Here is a 21,592-nt window from a genome sequence, read left to right as displayed (position 1 = left end):
GCCTCGAAGTCCGGCCACATCCAGCCATCCAGCCTTCGGGTCGCTTCTTGTATGAACCCCGGAGGGGGGAGATGGTTGAGCGTCTTGAGCGCTGCAGGAAGAAGGGTCAGCCAGGCAAGAAAGTGACGGCGGGAAGGCGGCGGCGTTAGCAGCAAAACGACGGGACGATTGCTTGGCTCGGTGCCCCCTTGGCTCGCCAACCTAAGGGCGCCCAGTCCCACGCAGGGAGGCGAGGTGAGAGGCGTGTCCGCTGGTGTTTGTGAGGTGCGGCCGCCGGCAGGCTTATAAAACACCTGCAGCGAAGCCCTGGAACCTCAGAAGCGTCTCTGGGCGGCTTTGGGGAGGGAAAGGGGGAAGCCAATTGTCCTCTTAAAGGATTAAGCCTCTTAAAGAATTAAGCTAGCCACCATGGCCAACTGTCTGCCCTGTTTCTTTTCCTTTGCAGTCGCCCTTTGGGTCCTGCTGCCAGAAGGTGAGAGAAACGTCAGGATTTATTTTAAAAGCATAGCTATTTGGGGGCTCTGCTTTGCGCCTGTTTTAAATCCTGCTTTTTTTTTTAATGCATTTTGCTTGGGAAGGATCCTTGGCTTTTGACCCCCATCTTTAGTTCTTGTCAGCTGGATGCCAGCCACCATCTCCATCCTCCCGATGATCCCTGCAAGGGGACCAAATTTTGCTTTTAGCTTCTAGGCGACGCTGGAGGAAGCAGCTCAAGTTAAATCTGGCTTTGCAGGGATGCAGGATCCTCTGATTTTACTCCCAGCACAAAATCCCAAGGAGAAAACCTTCTCTCTTCCTTTCTTGGTTCGCTTTTTTTTTAAAAGGGGAAAATACTTTGTTTGCAGCATTCTCAGGAATTTTGTTTTTAAAAAGGGCTCAGTCCTATTCATACTCAAGCCCACGCTTGAGATGACTGTGGCTGAATTTAGAAAGAAAAGAAGTTAAACATAACCATGATTGCCCTCTAGCCATGCTCTGTCAGTTCCTGGAGGTGTTGATCTCATTTGCTAATGAATCTGCCTCTCAACAGAAAAATGTGAGGTGTTGCAAATACGGCCCAAAGTGTACTCTAGGCGAGACGTCAAGTGTCCCTTTCGGCTTCTGATTTCTTGCTGAGTAATGCCAAAAGAACCTGTGGGGGTCTGTAAAAACCTCACAGTGAATAACCCAACTTTTATGATCTTGCAATCTCAGGCATTAAGCAAAGCTACGGCAGAAATCAAAGGGTTAAGCTGGAAACCTAGGGGGCAGGCTATTCGCTCTGTTTACATACCAGGATGAGTCGCTAACTCTTCCCAGCCAGAGCAGTGACTGATTCCTCTCTTCTCTGTTCTTTCCTTTCTCTCTGGACACACGAATAGGCCAGGCTGTAGCAGAATCCCATCTCTTGGCAAACAACGGTCCGCACCAGAGGACCAAGAGATGTTCTTGCACCAGCTGGATTGACAAGGAGTGCATCTATTTCTGCCATCTTGGTATCATCTGGATCAACACACCAAGGTAAGGGAAGCTCTTAGGGTTTTGAAAAAGTTTGAGGTCTAGCAAAAGTCCACCTTCTCATGCAGAAAATCCGAGTTCCAGTCTACAGCTTATCTAGGCTGATTGTAGGAAACACACTTATCTGGGCCGTGGTGGCACAGTACTTTGAATGCAGTATTGCAGGCTAATTCTGCTGACTGCCAGCAGTTCAATTCTCACCGGCTCAAGGTTAACCCAGCCTTCTATCCTACAAGGTGGGTAAAATGTGGACCCAATTTGCTGGCGGCAATATTCTGTCTCTGTAAACTGCTTGGAGAGGGTTGTAAAGCACTGTGAAACGGTATATAAATCTAAGACCTATTGCTATTCTCTGAAAAGTTGTAGTGGCTCACACTGCCAGTCAGTGTCCCCTGGACTGGGCTGAAAGGGCCAAATTTCTGTCTGATTATATGATAACTTTATCCTACAAAATCCGTAAGAATGACTAACTAGCTACAAAGAAATTAGCGTGTAATCTGGGACAGGATCCCTTTGGACAAGCTGGGGGAAAATATCCATGTTCTCTGCTCACTCTGTCTGTCTCTGTCTCTGTCTGTCTGTCTGTCTGTCTGTCTGTCCCTCTGTGTGTTTGTGTGTGTGTCTCTCTCTCTCTCTCTTGCAATTAACATTTTGAAGCACTCTTTGACTTCTTACCCTATCTTGGTTTTTGGTGATAGTGAAAATATGAATGTTATGAAAGGCTGATTGATATTTTTTAGGCAGTTAAGGCTGAATCGCCTCCGATACGTACAATTATCAAGAAGGTGTTGGCCAGTTGCACAATATGGCAAGACCCCAACAGCTCTCAAACAGTCCCTCCTGAGCGTCTTAGGATCCAAGCCAAACAGACTATGCTTGTGGTGTAGGTGTGGTTCTAATTATGCCTGCTAATCTGTGGCATTGTGTAACAATCCAGAGAGGAAAGTGGATGTCAATCTCTCCTATTTTATTTTACTTTTAAGGTGGGAAAAGGTGGGAGATGAGACTGACAAGCACCACAGGGTCACCTGAAGGCAGTTCTCCAAAGTTACAGAGTTTATAAGAGTTCAAGAAGCTTTAAGAAGATTTCTATTCCAAACTGTACCAGTAAAATTAGGGATTTTTTTTCATGGAACTAAATAACATAATTTTAAAATTTATTTGACTGGGGAAAAAAGCTAGGATAAAATTAAAATTACTAGAGGACTCTAGAATCAAAGGAGGATTTGCCTCCCAGATTGGGAGCTTTGCTATGAGGTAGCAGCGGTAACATGGCTCAAAGAATGGATAGTACTTCAAAATAAAAGAATATTGACGATAGAGGGTCATGATTTACAGCTGGGCTGGCATGCTTTTATCTGGGAGGGAAAGAGTAAAGCCCATAAATATTTCCAGAGACATCAGGTAAGAGGAGCCTTACTAGAAATATGGATGAAAATCAAAAGAAACTTTTCCACAAAAATTCCCAGATGGATATCAACCATGGAAGCAATTATCTACCCCAATGTAATAGATTTGAAAAGGATATTTACATATCCAACTGGCATTGGATGGGCAAGGAAAACTTAAAACAAACCAGGAGTTAAAATTACAGGGAATTGAATTAGGCTGGTGGCCATACCTACAAATTCAAACAAGATACAAAAAGGACTTAGAACAGTACGGATTTCAAAACGAACAACAAGAATCAGACAAAATAGTAATAGGAACAGAAGAAAAAATGATTACAAAAACATACAATTGTCTCTTAAAATTCAAAATGGAGGAGGAAACCATGAAGGAAACAATTTGGGCTAAAACCTTCGGGTATAATATTGAATTGGAGCACTGGGAAAACGTATGGGAGAAAAATTATAAATTGACAATGTCGGCATCCTATAAGGAACACATTTACAAAATGTTTTATAGGTGGCATTTACCCCCGGTGAGGTTGGCCAAAATGTTCCCAAATAGATCACCAAACTGTTGGAAATGTAACCACCAACAGGGGACCTTCTATCATATGTGGTGGACGTGTCCGAAAGCCAAAGAATTCTGGACCAAAATTCAAAAATGGTTAGAAGAAATAATAGAACAAAAAATTGACATGAACCCCAAGCTGTTTCTTCTAGGAATAAAAAAAAAAGATTAGTAAGGATATCCAAGATTTAATGCTTCATATAATCACTGCTGCCAGAATCTCATATGCCCAAAGTTGGAAACAAAAAATCATTCCCTCAAATGCAGAAATCATAAAAAAGGTGCTAGAATGCTCAGAAATGGACCAACTAACGATGGAACTAAGAGATAAGAGAGGAAACAGAGTACTACAAGATATGGAACAGGTGGTATAACTGGCTTAAAAAGAGATATAAAATCAACGCATAAGGAATACATAGCAAACACAATGAAAAAAGATGGCATATATTTAGAAAGCAATAGAGATTGAAACATTATATATAGATGTATATATTGTAAAAATGAGAAAGTATGAAACAAAGAAGAATATGTATAAAATAATAGAATGGAAAATCAGAAATCAGAAAAAAGAAATACCAATAACAGAAAGCTGTAAAAGTGTAATTGTAATTTTAATGTTTGGAAAACATCAAATAAAATAAATAAAATAAAAAAAGAATAGAAAATGCCAAATGATTGAAACTGTGCCCTTATGCATGAAGAACAAAAAGTCAACCATTGTTCCAATAGCCCTGCCCTTTTGTTATGTTTGAATCTCATTAAATTAATTGTGCTTAAAGCAATTCAATTTCACATGAATTCCAGTTACCCGATGCATATAACTTAATTTTTATTAGCGATGATGTGTCCTTCTGCTCCTGATAACCCCGCCTAGCATGGTCTTTGATCAGGGATGATAGGAGCTGTGGTCCAACTGCCTTTAGAGTCTTCTATTCCTGGTTTGGGTCCAAGCATCCAGTACAAGAGACTTCAGAGACATCTAACTATTGTTCAATTCCCTTGACTACTGACCAACCTGTATCATGAATGCCTTTCCAATCAACCATGGAGATTAACTTGATTGTTGTTTTCTTCTTTCAAAACCAGCCACTCGGTACCCTATGGGCTCGGAAGTCTTCCAGCACGACACAAGAGGTCCCTCCGCAGATGTGCATGCTCACATTTCAAGGATAACCTCTGTGCAACTTTCTGCCATGGCAACCCTCAGTAAGTAAGATAGGAAGAAAGAATATATATTGCTAATCCCCTAAGACGGATACATACAAGAAAGTGCTAAAGGTTCTTGCCAGATTGATAGAACACAGCTGTGTGTTTATGTTCCAGCTTAACTCTGGAATGCCTTGAGCAATTTCAACCAAACTTGGTACACAGATGACTTAACTCTCTGGAAACAAATACTGTGGTGAGTAAGACACCCCGAAAGCCCCTCGGGGTGTGTGTTCTGTTAAGATACAGCCTGTTGTGCCTTAAAATGGCTTCTACTGTACAGTGCAGTGGAGTTGCCATGGTAATGGCTTCAAAGTATTGCACAAGGGGGCTCTCTCTGGTAAGGGGGAAAATCCAACATTAGAAATTATATTATCGGCTAGTAAGCTGATAAAAGCTCACAATGGCTGGGATCATACAGCACTCTCAGCCGAACTGAAATAAAGCCCAGTGTAACATTCACACACAACTGTGCCACTAACAAAGCTGTCCCATGGATGTCATCATAGATACTTGGTAGAGACCACAAAAGCATCCCTTTTATTATTATGTCACCTGTATCCTGATGCATTCTCTATGATGCCCATGGATTAAATGGAAATCTCCCTTTAAAAAAAAAAGCACAATAGAGTAGAATAGTTGAAAACTAAGGGGCTCTTCTTTATCATTGCTTCTTTAAGTCTCTTGGTCAGGCATATTCTCTACGGCCATACTCTCTGAGCACGATGGCTGCGGTAGTCCAAAACAGTGAAGGGCATGCAGTTGTCTATTCCTACATTAAATTGTTGAACATGCATACTTTTCTTGAGAAATCCAAATCTCTAGTGTCACCTTGTTCCTTTAGACACCCAGCTAGGTCTTAGGAAGAAAACACGTTTATTGAAATATATAGTAGATAACAAACAATGCAGTAACTGGAATGGCAATGTAGTAAAAAATATGTCCGTTTATCTTTTTACCATTATGATCATTAAACTGGGTACTTAGGAAATCTTGCATAAGTAAATTCAAGCTATAAACTTTTCTAAGAATTGAATCCTGCCGTTGTTAAAACACACACACAAACACAGACAAAGACAGACACACACACACACACACAAAGAAAGGAAGAGAAAAAGGAGAAAAAGCTTGCAGAGTAAAGTCAAAGCTTTTAAAAAAGCAACTTACATGTTTAAGAAACATTAATACTTTCTCTCTTTCTCCTTATTCTGCCATTGTCAGTACTCTCCCTCTTTCTCTCTTATGGAACTCACCTTGGCCTTTTCTTTTTTCCAGAAATCCCCCGAAAATTCAGCTGCCCAAAGGCACAGGATTATTGGCAAAGCTTTGTCAGAGCAGAAATCCCAAGCTTGACAAGTTGAACTTCGGAAAGTTTTCAGGTAAAAAGTCTACTTGTGAGCCTTTTACTATCTGTATGGTGTAAAGATTTTGCAACATATCCATTGGGCAAACATGAAGTATCAGCAAAATGCTTTGGACCAGAACAGTGGTGAAATTCAATTTTTTTTCCTACTGGTTTAGTGGGTGTGGCTTGATGGGCATGGCAGGGGAAGGATACTGCAAAATCCCCTTTCCCTCCCCACTCTGGGCCAGCTAGAGGTGGTATCTGAAGGTTCTCCGAACTACTCAAAATTTCCACTACCACATCGCTAGAACTGATCAGAACCTGCTGAATTTCACCTGCACCAGAGTTTTAATAGCCATTGCTCACCTTCCTCTTGAAATTCTGGAAATGGAGAAGTCTTTTGGCTAATTCTCTGTCAGAAATCCATCTCTCTCCAATCTAGAATATCTGTTTTAACAGAATAATAATAGAGCTGGAAGGGACCTCGGATGTCTTCCGCTCAAGCAGACGATCCTATCCTATTTCAAACAAGTGTTTGTCCAATCTTTGGGAAAGGACATTCTCTTTGCTAATAAACTCATTTCCCCATTGACTTTATGAGGTCTTCCTAATACAGAAATCTCTCTTAAAAGGGTAGGGACACTATTGACAACATGCTGCAACATGGCTCAGTGTGTGATGGGAACTCAGCCACTCTTGGTATATTTTCCAAATCAGGTCACTGCTTAAGCCATAATATAATTCTCTGTGGGTTCAGTCTATGTTGGGCATCATATTTGCTTGCATGGGTTTAGGATGGTGTGTGTTGTTTCCCTTGGACTGCTGAGCTCCCCAAAGTTAAATATAATCTCCAGTGAATATTCTTGGGGCATAGATATAATTTATTGGATTGCATCATCCACAGGTTCTTATGCTTTCCGGAATTGAATTGACCAGAAGGCTGTCTCCAAGATATCAAGGTCTTCCATGGGAAAAGAGTTTCCTGAACATAAAGGGATCAGCAGGAAACCCAAGGATGCACCTGGCTTTAGTCATCCATTTTCAAGGATGCTCCTCTATTAAGGAGTCAAAGAAGAGAATGTATAACATTGATGGAGAAGAAGGAAAAGCCTACAAAAAGCTGGGACTGGGATGAATAAGGAACACCATTGCCCATGGAACACTTCCCCTGTTATCCCCAAAGACGATACCGAAGAGGAGAAAACATCTCACCATTTTTCTCCTGCTCCTCGATGTTGCTCCTCCTCCAGTGCCTCTTTGTTGGGGTCCATGGGGTTCCCAGAAAATGTCCTGGTGGATAGCTGTCAACTTATGCACCCAGAAGGATTTTGGGAAAACACAATATGTACCACCCTGAATGTAACAAGGTGAAGTCCTTCCCATCCACTTCCCTGGAACTTGCTTCTGCTGTTTCGTCATTTGATTTTAGAGGACATTTGCTTGTGGGGAATCAAAAAATCGCCATCACTGTTATAATGGATGAAGAATAGTTCAACCAGGTCAATTGCCACAACTCCACTTAAGAATCTGGGCATCGTCCCCATATATAACAAAAGTCCATCCAAGTTTGTTCACAGGCTCTACGAAGACTTTTTTTTTTTTTTTTGAAAACTCCATTCAGGAAATAAGCATTTCATCTCATTTTCATTGAAGGAAATTCCTTCCTTGTCTAAAACACAGGACACTGTTAACTCTTTTCCTGATGAAACATAGCTTCAGTTATAAACCATAATGCCCAAAGGAACACCTGGTGGGATATGCAGTCTGGCCGAGACACTCTTATCCCAGCTTGTTCCCATGACGATTGTGGTTTAAAGTTCTCTCTCTGTATAGCTCTTTTAAAGACATTGCTTCAAATGTTCGTCTTGTATATGACTGCTGAAAGCACAATGTGTATTTTTCTAAAATCCAAGTGGGTCTGTTTTACTCTTGCACTTGGGCAGATTTTGTTCAATCTCCCCCCCCCCAAAAAAAATCTGCTCCCTCGCACAAAAATGAGTAAAAAGGACCTCATTTTGTACAGTCCTAGATTTATGCAACCAAAAATGTTATGGAAAAGGGAACTTTACCTGCCATCTTCCTGTTCATATTTGCGCGCAGCTTCATTATGTAGCATTCCAGTGCTTGACTAGACGTGTAGATATATGTAGATAGATTTATTTTTTCAAGTTTTTTTTTTTTACTAAAGAACACAAATTTCTATTTGTAAAAATAAAAATAATAATATCCCAAACTAACTTTTCCTATCTTTCTGATTCGGGGGTACGAGAGGAGATCCCATAAATGGAAGTTTTTAAGAGAGGGCGTTACTTTATATACATATGACACCCCGGAGTATAAGACACACCAAGATATTGAAGAGTCTCCCATATACTCCCTCCTTCTGAGCTCAAATACCTTTTACACACCTGTTGTCAGGTCTGCGACTCTCCCTTCTCTCTCCCACGGCCGTTTCCAGATACCATGGCAGCGACTCTCTGTGGAAAATAAAGTGGGAAAATAAAACAGGAAACCCTACACCACTTCAGACAAATGGTTATCCAACATCTTCATAAAAACGTCCAGTGTTAAGGATTCACAACTTCTGGAGGCAAGCCATTCCACTGATTAATTGTTCTAATTGTCAGGAAATTTCTCCTAAGTTGCTTCTCTCTTTGATTAGTTCACACCCATTGCTTCTTATCCTGCCCTTAGGTGCTTTGGAGAACAGATGAACCCCCTCTTTGTGGCAGCCCCTGAGATATTGAAACACTGCTCTCATGTCTCCCCTAGTCCTTCTCTTCATTAAATGACACATTTCCAGTTCCTGCAACCGTTCTTCATGTTTTAGCCTCCAGTCCCCTAATCATCTTGGTTGCTCTTCTCTGCAGTAGGTTATGGTCTACTTTATCAAATACCTTACTGAAGTGAAATTAATATTTTCTTTGTTGGAACGAGCCTCAAAAAAATCAGGCTGCAAAAGGATTGTGTGTGTGTGTGTGGGGGGGAAGAATGTGCTTAGCTTCAAATGCCAAGCATACAGGTCAGTTACCTGCAGTCCAGCCACCTGGCCTTTCTGGGGACCTTGAATGCAGCCTCTTGAAGAAGGATGTGCATCAATGGGAACATGTCAACCGCTGAAGAAACAGACCTCCTTGTTGTAGCTATAAAGTATATACCGAGATATTGAGAAGGTATAAATCAGTAACATTCAGGGAAGCATGGAGAGTTTCCTGAGTCATGTTCTTATAGTTATTTAGTGATAAGGTTGTGTGTGTTTGTGTGTGTGTGTGTGTGTGTGTGTGTGTTTGTTGAGGGAAAAGAGAGAGATGGTGGATTTTCCTGTTTTCTATTAACAGATTTAACAGAACATTCGAAGGGACCCTGTAGGTCTTCTAGTCCAACCCCCCCCTTGCCCAAGCAGGAGACCCTACACCATTTCGGACAAATGGCAGTCTAGTCTCTTCTTAAAAGCCTCCAGTGATGAAGCTCCCACAACTTCCAAAGGCAACTTCTGTTCCATTGGTCGATTGTTCTCACTGTCTGAAAGTTCCTCCTTATTTCTAGGTTGAATCTCCCCTTGGTCAATTTCCATCCATTATGCCTTGTCTGGCCTTCAGGTGCTTTGGAGAATAGCTTGACCCCCTCCTCTCTGTGGCAGCCCCTCAGATATTGGAAGACTGCTATCATGTCTCCCCTGGTGCTTCTCTTCACTAGACTAGCCCTGCACAGTTCCTGCAACTGTTTATTGAATGTTTTAGCCTCCAGTCCCCTCATCATCTTGGTTGATCAAAACCATAAAAAAAGCAAAAGTTAGAATATTTTGGACATGTAATGGGACACCAGGAAAAATACGCCATCCTTCACTTAATCCTCCAGGGAAAAATTGAAGGCAAAGGAGGTCCAGGCAGAAGAAGAACATCATGGCTTCAAAACCTAAAGGACTGGTTTGGGCAAAACTCAGCAGCACTTTTTCATGTGGCTGTTGACAAAAATAGGATTGCCAACATGATCGCCAACGTCCGATGACGGATAAGTCACAAGAAGAAGAAGAAACGTAAATCTCTCATTTCATCCCCTTCCCTCGAGAGCTGGCACTTACCCACTAGAGATTTACTCTTCTTTGTCCTTTCAAACCACAAGACGCCTGGCATCTTGCAGAGGTCTCCTTTTGGCTTCCTTTCCTTGAATCACAACCAAAGGAATCTCTTATCATGGTGACTATAAGGGCAGCGGCTTTGTGGAATGCTGGATCCACAACCTTGACTCTTTGTGGAGGAAACAAGAAATGTGGGTGAGATCACACCCCTTGGCGGAAGGGTGGAGTGTTTGCAAATGATGCAACAACAAAAACAACAACAGTGGGGTTTTTGAGGGCAGGCAGGCCTTCATGCACTGAAGACTTCACAGATAAAGCTAGTAAGTGCTTACAAGTGTGGAAAAGCCAATGTGATTTAACCAAGTAGTCACAGGGAGAATCTAAGTAAGACATGGGCAAGTTGTGAATTGGGTTTAAGCTTGCAATATATAAGCAGAATGCACACAGGAGAACATGCATGGCTCAAACTTCATTAAGCAATTCATTCAGCCACCCTGGCATCGTTTATCAGCCTACCTTAACAGGCAAGTGCTAGGATGAAACAGAAAGGAGACAGGATGAAACACTTATCATCTCAAGGACTTTGAGAAGGTGGTAGGGCTAGGCCCTCATAGGACCTTTAGATGATTTGAAGGGATGAGGCTGCCCCCTGGGGACTAAACTGGGTAGAACATTAGACCCCAGGCATGGATTTCCTGCTTAAATTTCTCTGATGCATTTTTTTAAAACTTGGAACATTTAATCCCCAAACACTAAATGCTGAGATATTCATGGGGAGAAATGGGAGATAACACCTTATTTCTCAATGTATATTAGCCACCCTCCCTTCCTCCTTTCTTTTCTCCTTCCTTCCTTCCTTCCTTCCTTCCTTCCTTCCTTCCTTCCTTCCTTCCTTCCTTCCTTCCTTCCTTCCTTCCTTCCTTCAGATGTGCACACTCCATATAAGCACAGACAAGGTCTATGTCCATTTGTGGAGTTGATTGCTAGGAAGAAAAAAAGGTGATTGATGGTTTGTGGTTCTCTGCACTCAGACAACTGGGTTCGTTGAGTAAACTATGGTTAGAGAGATGGTTAGTCGGCTGTAGGAATACAAAGCACCCAAGCTGAATTCTGGTGCAGGAACGAGACATCTCACCAACCATCACCCACTCATGGGGTGAGAACTTGCCTTTCTTCAGGACTAAAGCATTCCTTTCAAACAGAAAATCCCCAAAACTTGGAGTTCTCCAAAACGTGGGACTGGAACTCCCCCTCCTCCAGTCGGCAAGGCTAAGGATGATGGAACTGCGCTCCAAATGCAGGAGCGCAGTTCCATCCAGCGCAGAGATCGCGGATTTCCCCCTTCCCCATCTACTGCCTCGAAGTCCGGCCACATCCATCCAGCCTTCGGGTCGCTTTTTGTATGAACCCCGGAGAGGGGAGATGGTTGAGCGTCTTGAGCGCTGCAGGAAGAAGGGCGCGACTTGGTAAGCCAGGCAAGAAAGTGACGGCGGGGAGGCGGCGGCGGCAGCAAAGCAACATGATGATTGCTTGGCTCGGTGCCCCCTTGGCTCGCCAACCGAAGGGTGCCCAGTCCCACGCAGGGAGGCGAGGTGAGAGGCGTGCCCGCTGGTATCTGTGACGCGCCGCCGCCCTCAGGCTTATAAAACACCTGCAGCGAAGCCCTGGAACCTCAGAAGCGTCTCTGGGCGGCTTTGGGGAGGGAAAAGGGAAGCCAATTGTCCGCCTCTTAAAGGATTAAGCTAGTCACCATGGCCAACTGTCTGCCCTGTTTCTTTTCCTTTGCAGTCGCCCTTTGGGTCCTGCTGCCAGAAGGTGAGAGAAACGTCAGGATTTATTTTTAAAGCATAACTATTTTGGGGGTCTCCTTTGTGCCTGTTTTAAATCCTGCTATTTTTTTTTTAAAAAAATGCATTTTGCTTGGGAAGGAGCCTTGGCTTTTGACCCCCCTCTTTAGTTCTTGTCAGCTGGATGCCAGCCACCTTCTCCATCCTCCCGATGATCCCTGCAAGGGGACCAAATTTGGCTTTCAGCTTCTAGGCGACCCCCACGCTGGAGGAAGCAGCTCAAGTGACATCTGGCTTTGCAGGGATGCAGGATCCTCTGATTTTACTCCCAGCACAAAATCCCTAGGAGAAAACCTTCTCTCTCCATCTCCATCTCCTCCTTTTGATTTGCTTTTTTTTAAAAGGAGAAAATATTGGCTTTTGTTTGCAGCATTCTCAAAAGAAGATTTTTTTTAAAAAAGAGCTCAGTCCTATTCATAGCTTGCCCACGCTTGAGATGACTGTGGCTGAATTTAGAAAGAAAAGAAGTTAAACATAACCATGACTGCCCTCTAGCCATGCTCTGTCAGTTCGTGGAAGTGTTGATCTCATTTGCTAATGAATCTGCCTCTCGACTGATAAACACGAGGTGTTGCAAACACAGCCCAAAGTTAGAGACGTCCAGTATCCCTTTCGGCTTCTGGTTTCTTGCTGAGTAATGCCAAAAGAACCCGTGGGGGTCTGTAAACACCTCGAGTGAATCACCCAACTTTTATGATCTTGCAATCTCAGGCATTAAGTAAAGCTGCAGCGGCAATCAAACAGTTAAGCTGGAAACCTAGGGGGCAGGCTATTCGCTCTGTTTACATACCAGGATGCTTTGCTAACTCTTCCCAGCCAGAGCGGTGACTGATTCCTCTCTTCTCTGTTCTTTCCTTTCTCTCTGGACACACAAACAGGCCAGGCTGCAGCAGAATCCCACCTCTTGGCAAACAACGGTGGGCACCACAGGACCAAGAGATGTTCTTGCACCAGCTGGATTGACAAGGAGTGCATCTATTTCTGCCATCTTGGTATCATCTGGATCAACACACCAAGGTAAGGGAAGCTCTTAGGGTTTTGAAAAAGTTTGAGGTCTAGCAAAAGTCCACCTTCTCATGCAGAAAATTCGAGTTCCAGTCTACAGCTTATCTAGGCTGATTGTAGGAAACACACTTATCTGAGCCCTGGTGGCACAGTGCTTTGAATGCAGTATTGCAGGCTAATTCTGCTGACTGCCAGCAGTTCAATTCTCACCGGCTCAAGGTTAACCCAGCCTTCTATCCTACAAGGTGGGTAAAATGTGGACCCAATTTGCTGGCGGCAATATTCTGTCTCTGTAAACTGTTTGGAGAGGGTTGTAAAGCACCGTGAAACGGTATATAAATCTAAGACCTATTGCTATTCTCTGAAAAGTTGCAGTGGCTCACACTGCCAGTCAGTGTCCCCAGTATTGAAAGGGCCAAATTTATATGGTAACTTTATCCTACAAAATCCATAAGAATGACTAACTAGCTGCAAAGAAATTAGCGTGTAATCTGGGACAGGATCCCTTTGGACAAGCTGGGGGAAAATATCCATGTTCTCTGCTCACTTTGTCTGTCTCTGTCTCTGTCTGTCTATCTGTCTGTCTGTCTGTCTGTCTGTCTGTCTGTCCCTGTGTGTGTGTGTGTGTGTGTGTGTGTCTTGCAATTAACACTTTGAAGCACTCTTCGACTTCTTACCCTATCTTGGTTTTTGGTGGTAGTGAAAATATGAATGTTATGAAAGGCTGATTGGTATTTGTTAGGCAGTTAAGGCTGAATCGCCTCCGATACGTACAATTATCAAGAAGGTGTTGGCCAGTTGCACGATATGGCAAGACCCCAACAGCTCTCAAACAGTCCCTCCTGAGCGTCTTAGGTTCCAAGCCAAACAGACTATGCTTGCGGTGTAGGTGTGGTTCTAATTATGCCTGCTAATCTGTGGCATTGTGTAACAATCCAGAGAGGAAAGTGGATGTCAATCTCTCCTATTTTATTTTACTTTTAAGAAGGGAAAAGGTGGGAGATGAGACTGACAAGCACCACAGGATCACCTGAAGGCAGTTCTCCAAAGTTACAGAGTTTATAAGAGTTTAAGAAGCTCATTTGCTTAAAAAAAAACTATTAAAAGTCCAGATTGGACAATATGAAAAGGTTAGGGTAGTCCTCAATTTACAACCATAATTGAGCCTGGACGTACAGTCATACATTATTGCAGTCATTAAGAAGGTGAATGCTGGGATGCTGTGACATTTGTAAGTGCAAGGTCTGGTTGTTAGTCATTTTTTTTCCAGTGCCATTTTAACTTCCAATGGTTGTAAAGTTGAGGACTACCTGTGTAAAGAAGAATCCAATTGGATCAGACCCAAGGCGCTTTGAGCCAAGCATTCTGTTTCCATCCTGATCAGTTAGATGCTGATAGAAGCCCATCAAAAGAATCCGAGGGGACTTGCTGCTTCAAAGTTATGCTTAGGTCTCATTAAAATTAATTGTGCTTAAAGCAATTTGTTTTTTCATATGAATTCCAGGGTTACCCAATGCATATAACTTAATTTTGACAACGATGATGTATCCTTCTGCTCCTGATAACCCCACCTAGCATGGCCTTTGATCAGGGATGATAGGAGCTGTACTCCAACTGCCTTTAGAGTCCTCCATGCTTGCCTTGAGTCCAAGCATCCAGTACAAGGGGAATGGCATGGGATTTTCTGCTCTAATGTGAGATAAGGGATTATTTGGCAAGCCGTAAACCACAATTTGCAAATCTCTTCAGGCGAGTTTGTACATCAGACTTGTCCAAGGCCAATTGAATGGTTAGCATATCTGGAACAAGGAGATTTCTTTCCCTTATAGTGTGACTGCAGAGACATCTAGCTATTGTTCAATTCTCTTGACTACTGACCAATCTGTATCATAAATGCCTTTCCAATCAACCATGGAGATTAACTTGATTGTTGTTTTCTTCTTTCCCAATCAGCCACTTGGTACCCTATGGGCTCGGAAGTCTTCCAGCACGACACAAGAGGTCCCTCCACAGATGTGAATGCTCACATTTCAAGGATAACCTCTGTGCAACTTTCTGCCGTGGCAATCCTCAGTAAGTAAAATAAGAAGAAAGAACATATATCGCTAATCCCCTAAGGTGGATACATACAAGAAAGTGCTAATGGTTCTTGGCAGATTGATAGCGGGAGCTCTACATGGGGTAGAAATGTCCTCGAATCAGCCTATGATTAAATGTCCTCACTTCAGCAAGTATCTCAATATATTCACCCATTATGCCAAACACCCCAAAGTACTTAGGGACATCAAATCAAGTTGAAGGTAGCCCAATCGGCTAGTTTGGCAAAGGCGTAACCATAGTCCAGTCCAGGGTTCAAAGTACACAAATTCTACACTCTGAATCAAAGTTCATAGGAGAAACCAATAAGGCAATGTTATCTCCAAGCAAAGTAAATCCAGGTATTAGAAGGATATACACCAAGAGGCTGGCATCAAAGCAATTCCAGCCTTGGCGTATGTTCAGGAGGCTTAAAAAGGGAGACCTTCTGTCCATCATCCAGGTAAAGTTGGGGCTGAACCAGCAGGCTACTTAGAGTAGTGACTTACTCTTGAGTACACCCAGCTTTTGTGGGGATTCTCCTAGCAAGTTAGTGCCCTTCCATTTGGGTTTCTTTATTGTAATGGGTTGTAGGCTGTGTGGACATGTCTCTATTTCACAGACAGAATCTACATGGATAGTGTCTGTTTCTGTCATATCTCCATGGTATGGAAAAGAATGGGATGGAATCCATGTTGCTGATCAGCTCCTGATCTCTTTCTGAGAAGAAAGCAACTTAGAACTGAGTAGAAGCAACTTAGAACTGAGGAGAAACTTCCTGACAGTTAGAGCAATTAATCAGTGGAACAGCTTGCCTCCAGAAGTTGTGAATGCCCCAACACTGGAAGTCTTTAAGAAGATGTTGGATAGCCATCTGTCTGAAACGGTATAGGGTTTCCTGCCTAGGCAGGGGGTTGGACTAGAAGACCTCCAAGGTCCCTTCCAACTCTACTATTGTATTGTATTGTAAGAAGATCATATCTATCTATCTAATCTATCTATCTATCTATCTATCTATCTATCTATCTATCTATCTATCTATCTATCTATCTATCTATCTATCTATCTATTATCTATCTATCATCTATCTATCATCTATCTATCTATCATCTATCTATCTATCTATCTATCTATCTATCTATCTATCTATCTATCTATCTATCTATCTATCATCTATCTATCTACACATATACACACTCAAACACACACATAAAGCTGTGCGTGTATGTTCCAGCATAACTCTGGAATGCCTTGGGCAATTTCAACCAAAGTTGGTACACAGATGACATACTCTCTGGAAACAAATACTGTGAGGGTAAGATACCCCTAACACCTGTTAACACCTGTGTTCTGTTAAGATACAGCCTGTTGTGCCTTAATATGGCTTCTACTGTACTGCCGTAAAATGGCGTCTACTCTACATTGCAGCTTCTACTGTACAGCACAGTGGAGATGCCATGATAATGGCTTCACAGTACTCCACAAGGGGGCTCTCTCTGATAAGGGGGAAAATCCAACATTAGAAATTACGTTTGGTCCTGTCATTTCCCCCCTATAAATAAATACCCGGGTAATGCTGGGTTATTGGCTAGTAAGAAATAAATAAATCCCATTGTAACATTGTTCATGCACAACTGTGCCACTAACAAAACTGCCCCATGGAAGTCATCATAGATACTTGGTAGAGACCACAAAAGCTTCCCTTTTATTTACCATGTCACTTGCCTCCTGATGCATTCTCTATGATGCCCATGGATTATATCAGTGGTAATCAACCTGGTCCCTATCACCCACTAATGGGAGTTCCAGATTTCCTGGTGGGCGGTAGGGGTTTGCTGTAACTCTGCTTTATAAATTTTATAAAGTTACTTCCCTACTTTATAAATCACCATTACTGCGGAACCGGTGGGCGGTTAGAAAATTTTACTATTAACAGACATACAAAAGTGGGCAGAAGGTATAAAAAGGTTGACTATCCCTGGATTAAATGGAAATCTCCCTTTTTAAAAAAAGCACAATAGAGTAGAATAGTTGGAACCTAAGGGGGCTCTTCTTTATCATTGCTTCTTTAGGTCTCTTGGTCAGGCATGCACATATTCTCTACGGCCATACTCTCTGAGAACGATGGCTGCAGTAGTCCAAAACAGTGAAGAGCATACAGTTGTCTATTCCTACATTAAATTGTTGAACATGCCTGCTTTTCTTGAGAAATCCAAATCTCTAGTGTCACCTTGTTCCTTTAGACACCCAGTTAGGTCTTAGGAAGAAAACACTTTTATTGAAATATATAGTAGATAACAAACAATGCAGTAAATGGAATGGCAATGTAGTAAAAAAATATATGTCCTTTTATCTTTTTACCATTACGATCATTAAACTGGGTACTTAGGAAATCTTGCATAAGTAAATCCAAGCTATAAACTTTTCTAAGAATTGGATCCTACCTTTGTTAAACACACACACACAAACACAGACAGACACACACACACACAGGAGAGGAAGCTTGCAGAGTAAGATCAAAGCTTTTTAAAAAAGCTACTTAAATGTTTAAGAAATATTAATACTTTCTCTCTTTCTCCTTATTTTGCCATTGTCAGTTCTCTCTCTCTCTCTCTCTCTCTCTCTCTCTCTCCTCCCTCCCTCCCTCCCTCCCTCCCTCCCTCTCTCTCTCTCTCTCTCTCTCTCATGGAACTCACCTTGGCCTTTTCTTTTTTCCAGAAATCCCCCAAAAATTCAGCTGCCCAAAGGCACTGGATTATTGGCAAAGCTTCGTCAGAGAAGAAATCCCAAGCCTGGCAAGTTGAACTTTGGAAAGTTTTCAGGTAAAAAGTCTACTTGTGAGCCTTTTACTATCTGTATGGTGTAAAGATTTTGCTGCATATCCATTGGGCAAACATGAAGATCAGCAAAATGCTTTGGACCAGAACAGTGGTGAAATTCAAAATTGTTTACTACTGGTTTAGTGGGTGTGGCTTGATGGGCATGGCAGGGGAAGGATACTGCAAAATCCCCTTTCCCTCCCCACTCTGGGCAAGCTAGAGGTGGTTTCTGAAGGTTCTCCGAACTACTCAAAATTTCCGCTACCGGTTTGCTAGAAATGATCAGAACCTGCTGAATTTCACATGCATTTTAATAGCCATTGCTCACCTTCCTCTTGAAATTCTGGAAATGGAGAAGTTTTTTGGCTAATTCTCTGTCAGAAATCCATCTCTCTCCAATCTAGAATATCTGTTTTAACAGAATAATAATAGAGCTGGAAGGGACCTCGGATGTCTTCCGCTCAAGCAGACGATCCTATCCTATTTCAAACAAGTGTTTGTCCAATCTTTGGGAAAGGACATTCTCTTTGCTAATAAACTCATTTCCCCATTGACTTTATGAGGTCTTCCTAATACAGAAATCTCTCTTAAAAGAGTAGGGACACTTTTGACAACATGCTGCAACATGGCTCAGTGTGTGATGGGAACTCAGCCACTCTTGGTATATTTTCCAAATCAGGTCACTGCTTAAGCCATAATATAATTCTCTGTGGGTTCAGTCTATGTTGGGCATCATATTTGCTTGCATGGGTTTAGGATGGTGTGTGTTGTTTCCCTTGGACTGCTGAGCTCCCCAAAGTTAAATATAATCTCCAGTGAATATTCTTGGGGCATAGATATAATTTATTGGATTGCATCATCCACAGGTTCTTATGCTTTCCGGAATTGAATTGACCAGAAGGCTGTCTCCAAGATATCAAGGTCTTCCATGGGAAAAGAGTTTCCTGAACATAAAGGGATCAGCAGGAAACCCAAGGATGCACTCAATGGAGTTAGTCAATGGAGTCCTCCATTTTCAAGGATGCTCCTCTATTAAGGAGTCAAAGAAGAAAATGTATAACATTGATGGAGAAGAAGGAAAAGCCTACAAAAAGCTGGGACTGGGATGAATAAGGAGCACCATTGCCCATGGAACACTTCCCCTGTTATCTCCAAAGACGATACCGAAGAGGAGAAAACTTCTCACTGTTTTTTCCTGCTCCTCGATGTTGCTCCTCCTCCAGTGCCTCTTTGTTGGGGTCCATGGGGTACCCAGAAAATATCCTGGTGGATAGCTGTCAATTTATGCACCCAGAAGGATTTTGTGGAAACACAATATGTACCACCCTGAATGTAACAAGGTGAAGTCCTTCCCACCCACTTCCCTGGAACTTGGCATTTGAATTTAGAGGCCATTTGCTTGTGGGGAATCAAACAGCTCCCCCCAATTCTGTCCTGTCCAAATTCCTCTTTATTTTTCAGTCCATACAGGTAATCCTCAACTTGCAACCCCAATTGAGCCCAAAATTTATGTTGCTAAGTGAGACATTTATTAAGTGTTCCAGTTTACGATTTGTCTTCCCACATTTGTTAAGAGAACCACTGCGACGGTTAAGTGAATCTTGTTGTTAAGTGAATTAGTAACACGGTTGTTAAGGGAAATCTGGTTTCCCCATTGACTATGCTGGTCAGAAGGTTGCAAAGGGGATCCCATGACTCTAGGAAGCTGCAACTGTCATAAACGTGAATCAGTTGTCAAACATCCGAATGTAAATCATGTGACCATGGGTGTGCTTCATCACTGTTCTAATGGATCAAGAATAGTTCAACCAGGTCAATTGCCACAACTCCACTTAAGCATCTGGGCATCGTCCCCATACCTCAGCGTTATAACAAAAGTCTATCCAAGTTTGTTTGTTTTTTTAAAAAAAACTCCATTTAGGAAATAAGCATTTCATCTCATATTCATTGAAGGAAATTCCTGTCTTGTCTAAAACACAGGACACTGTAACTCTTTTCCTGATGAAATGTAGCTTCAGTTATAAACCATAATGCCCAAAGGAACACCTGGTGGGATATCCAATCTGGCCGAGACACTCTTATCCCAGCTTGTTCCCATGATGATTGTGGTTTAAAGTTCTCTCTCTGTATAGCTCTTTTAAAGACATTGCTTCAAATGTTTGTCTTGTATATGACTGCTGAAAGCACAATGTGTATTTTTCTGAAATCCAAGCGTGTCTGTTTTACTCTTGCACTCGGGCAGATTTTGTTCAGTCTCCAAAAAAACAAAACAAAAAATCTGCTCCCTCGCACAAAAATGAGTAAAAGGGACCTCATTTTGTACAGTCCTAGATTTATGCAACCAAAGACGTTATGGAAAAAGGAACTTTACCTGCCATCTTCCTCTGTTCATATTTGCGCACACCTTCGTTATGTAGCATTCCAGTGCTTGACTGGACGTGTAGATATATGTACATATATTTATTTTTTCAAACTTTTTTTTTTTACTAAGAAACACAAACATTTATTTGTAAAAAAATAATAAAAATAATAATATCCCAAACCAACTTTTCCTGTTTTTCTGATTCAGAGGTACGAGAGGAGATCCCATAAATGGAAGTTTTTAAGAGAGGGTGTTACTTTAGATGCAGTGGTGGGGTTCAAGTAATTTAACAACGGTTCTCTTCCCTAATGATTTCTTCCAACAACCAGTTCACCAAACTGCTCAGAAAGTTAACAACCAGTTGTCCCAAAGTGGTGCAAACTGGCTGAATCCCCCCCACTGATTACACAAGAACCATATAAGTGGAAAGGCCTTTGATATATGTAGTTATGTTGACACATCATAATTGTTCCAGCCCTACAAGATAGTCACGATACGAAGCACAATCAGGACTAGTAGCTCTATCTTTATTGCAAAGTGACATTAACAGAATCTTGCAAGGGTGAAGGTACCGTATTTTCCAGAGTATAAGACGCACTGGAGTATAAAGGCACCAAGATATTGAAGAGGTAAATTTTTAAAAAAGTTTTTGCTCTCTGCAGACCTCCCAAACCCCCTGCATGCCTCATTTTTTGTGGAAAATAGGGCATGCAAAGAGTTTGAGAGGGGAATGAGTTTTTCACAAAAAGAGGTCCATTTTTTTGCAAAAAAAAAAGGGGCATGCATAGTCTTTAGGAGGCTTGTAGAATGCTCCTGGGATGGGAGTTGGGAGCAAAAACAAGCAAAAAACAGCCTGTTTCACTTGTTTTTGCCCTACCTGGTCCCCAGGAGTACTTTGCAGGCCTCCCATACCGTCTGCATGTCCATTTTTGGAAAGGGGGTGGGGTTTTGGGAGGCCAAAAATGCTGTATTCAGTGTATAAGACGCACCCAGATTTTCACCCTCTTTTTTGGGGGAAAAAGATGTGTCTTATTCTCTGAAAAATATGGTATTTATCCCCTCTTTTCCTTTTACTTTCCAGAAAACTAGAAAGGGCATCTTCTGAAAAGTCTCCCACATACTCCCTCCTTCTGAGCTCAAATACCTTTTACACACCTGTTGTCCAGTCTGCGACTTTTCCTTCTGTCTCCCACGGCCGTTTCCAGACACCATGGCAGCGACTCTCTGTGGAAATTAAATCGGGATGATTCGTGGTTGCTGAGTGTGCTCTGGGAAAACGGACTTTGACCTAGTGTGTTGCCTGGATCGGGCCATCAAATTAAACCATAACATAGCTTATTTGCTTAGGCATGGCATGTTATGTGAACACAGCAATTATCTTTGCTAACCTGGGTTAGA

The 21,592-nt window shown here is 42.2% G+C and overlaps 2 protein-coding genes across 3 annotated transcripts; both read left to right on the top strand.

Moving 5' to 3' along the window:
- Positions 1–381: 381 nt before the first annotated feature.
- LOC309397055 (endothelin-2-like) lies at positions 382–8,083 on the top strand. Its single transcript, XM_081962749.1, has 5 exons — positions 382–472; positions 1,362–1,500; positions 4,543–4,662; positions 5,938–6,041; positions 6,912–8,083. The coding sequence occupies exons 1-5, from the start codon at positions 409–411 to the stop codon at positions 6,932–6,934; spliced, it is 450 nt and encodes a 149-aa protein (XP_081818875.1). The 5' UTR covers positions 382–408; the 3' UTR covers positions 6,935–8,083.
- A 3,692-nt stretch (positions 8,084–11,775) lies between these two features.
- On the top strand, positions 11,776–21,390 carry LOC309397036 (endothelin-1-like). 2 transcript variants are annotated; one of them, XM_081962713.1, is made up of 5 exons: positions 11,776–11,900; positions 12,811–12,949; positions 14,891–15,010; positions 17,732–17,835; positions 21,276–21,390. In XM_081962713.1, the coding sequence occupies exons 1-5, from the start codon at positions 11,837–11,839 to the stop codon at positions 21,281–21,283; spliced, it is 435 nt and encodes a 144-aa protein (XP_081818839.1). In that variant the 5' UTR covers positions 11,776–11,836; the 3' UTR covers positions 21,284–21,390. The 2 variants fall into 2 exon arrangements, with proteins under 2 accessions (XP_081818839.1, XP_081818838.1); XM_081962712.1 differs by lacking the exon at positions 21,276–21,390 and adding an exon at positions 18,699–19,730.
- The last annotated feature ends 202 nt before the right edge of the window (positions 21,391–21,592 follow it).

The sequence above is a fragment of the Natrix helvetica genome, assembly GCF_964273705.1.
Source record: "Natrix helvetica genome assembly, chromosome: 9".
Lineage (NCBI taxonomy): Eukaryota > Metazoa > Chordata > Lepidosauria > Squamata > Natricidae > Natrix > Natrix helvetica.
This window is presented reverse-complemented; position numbering and strand designations above follow the sequence as displayed.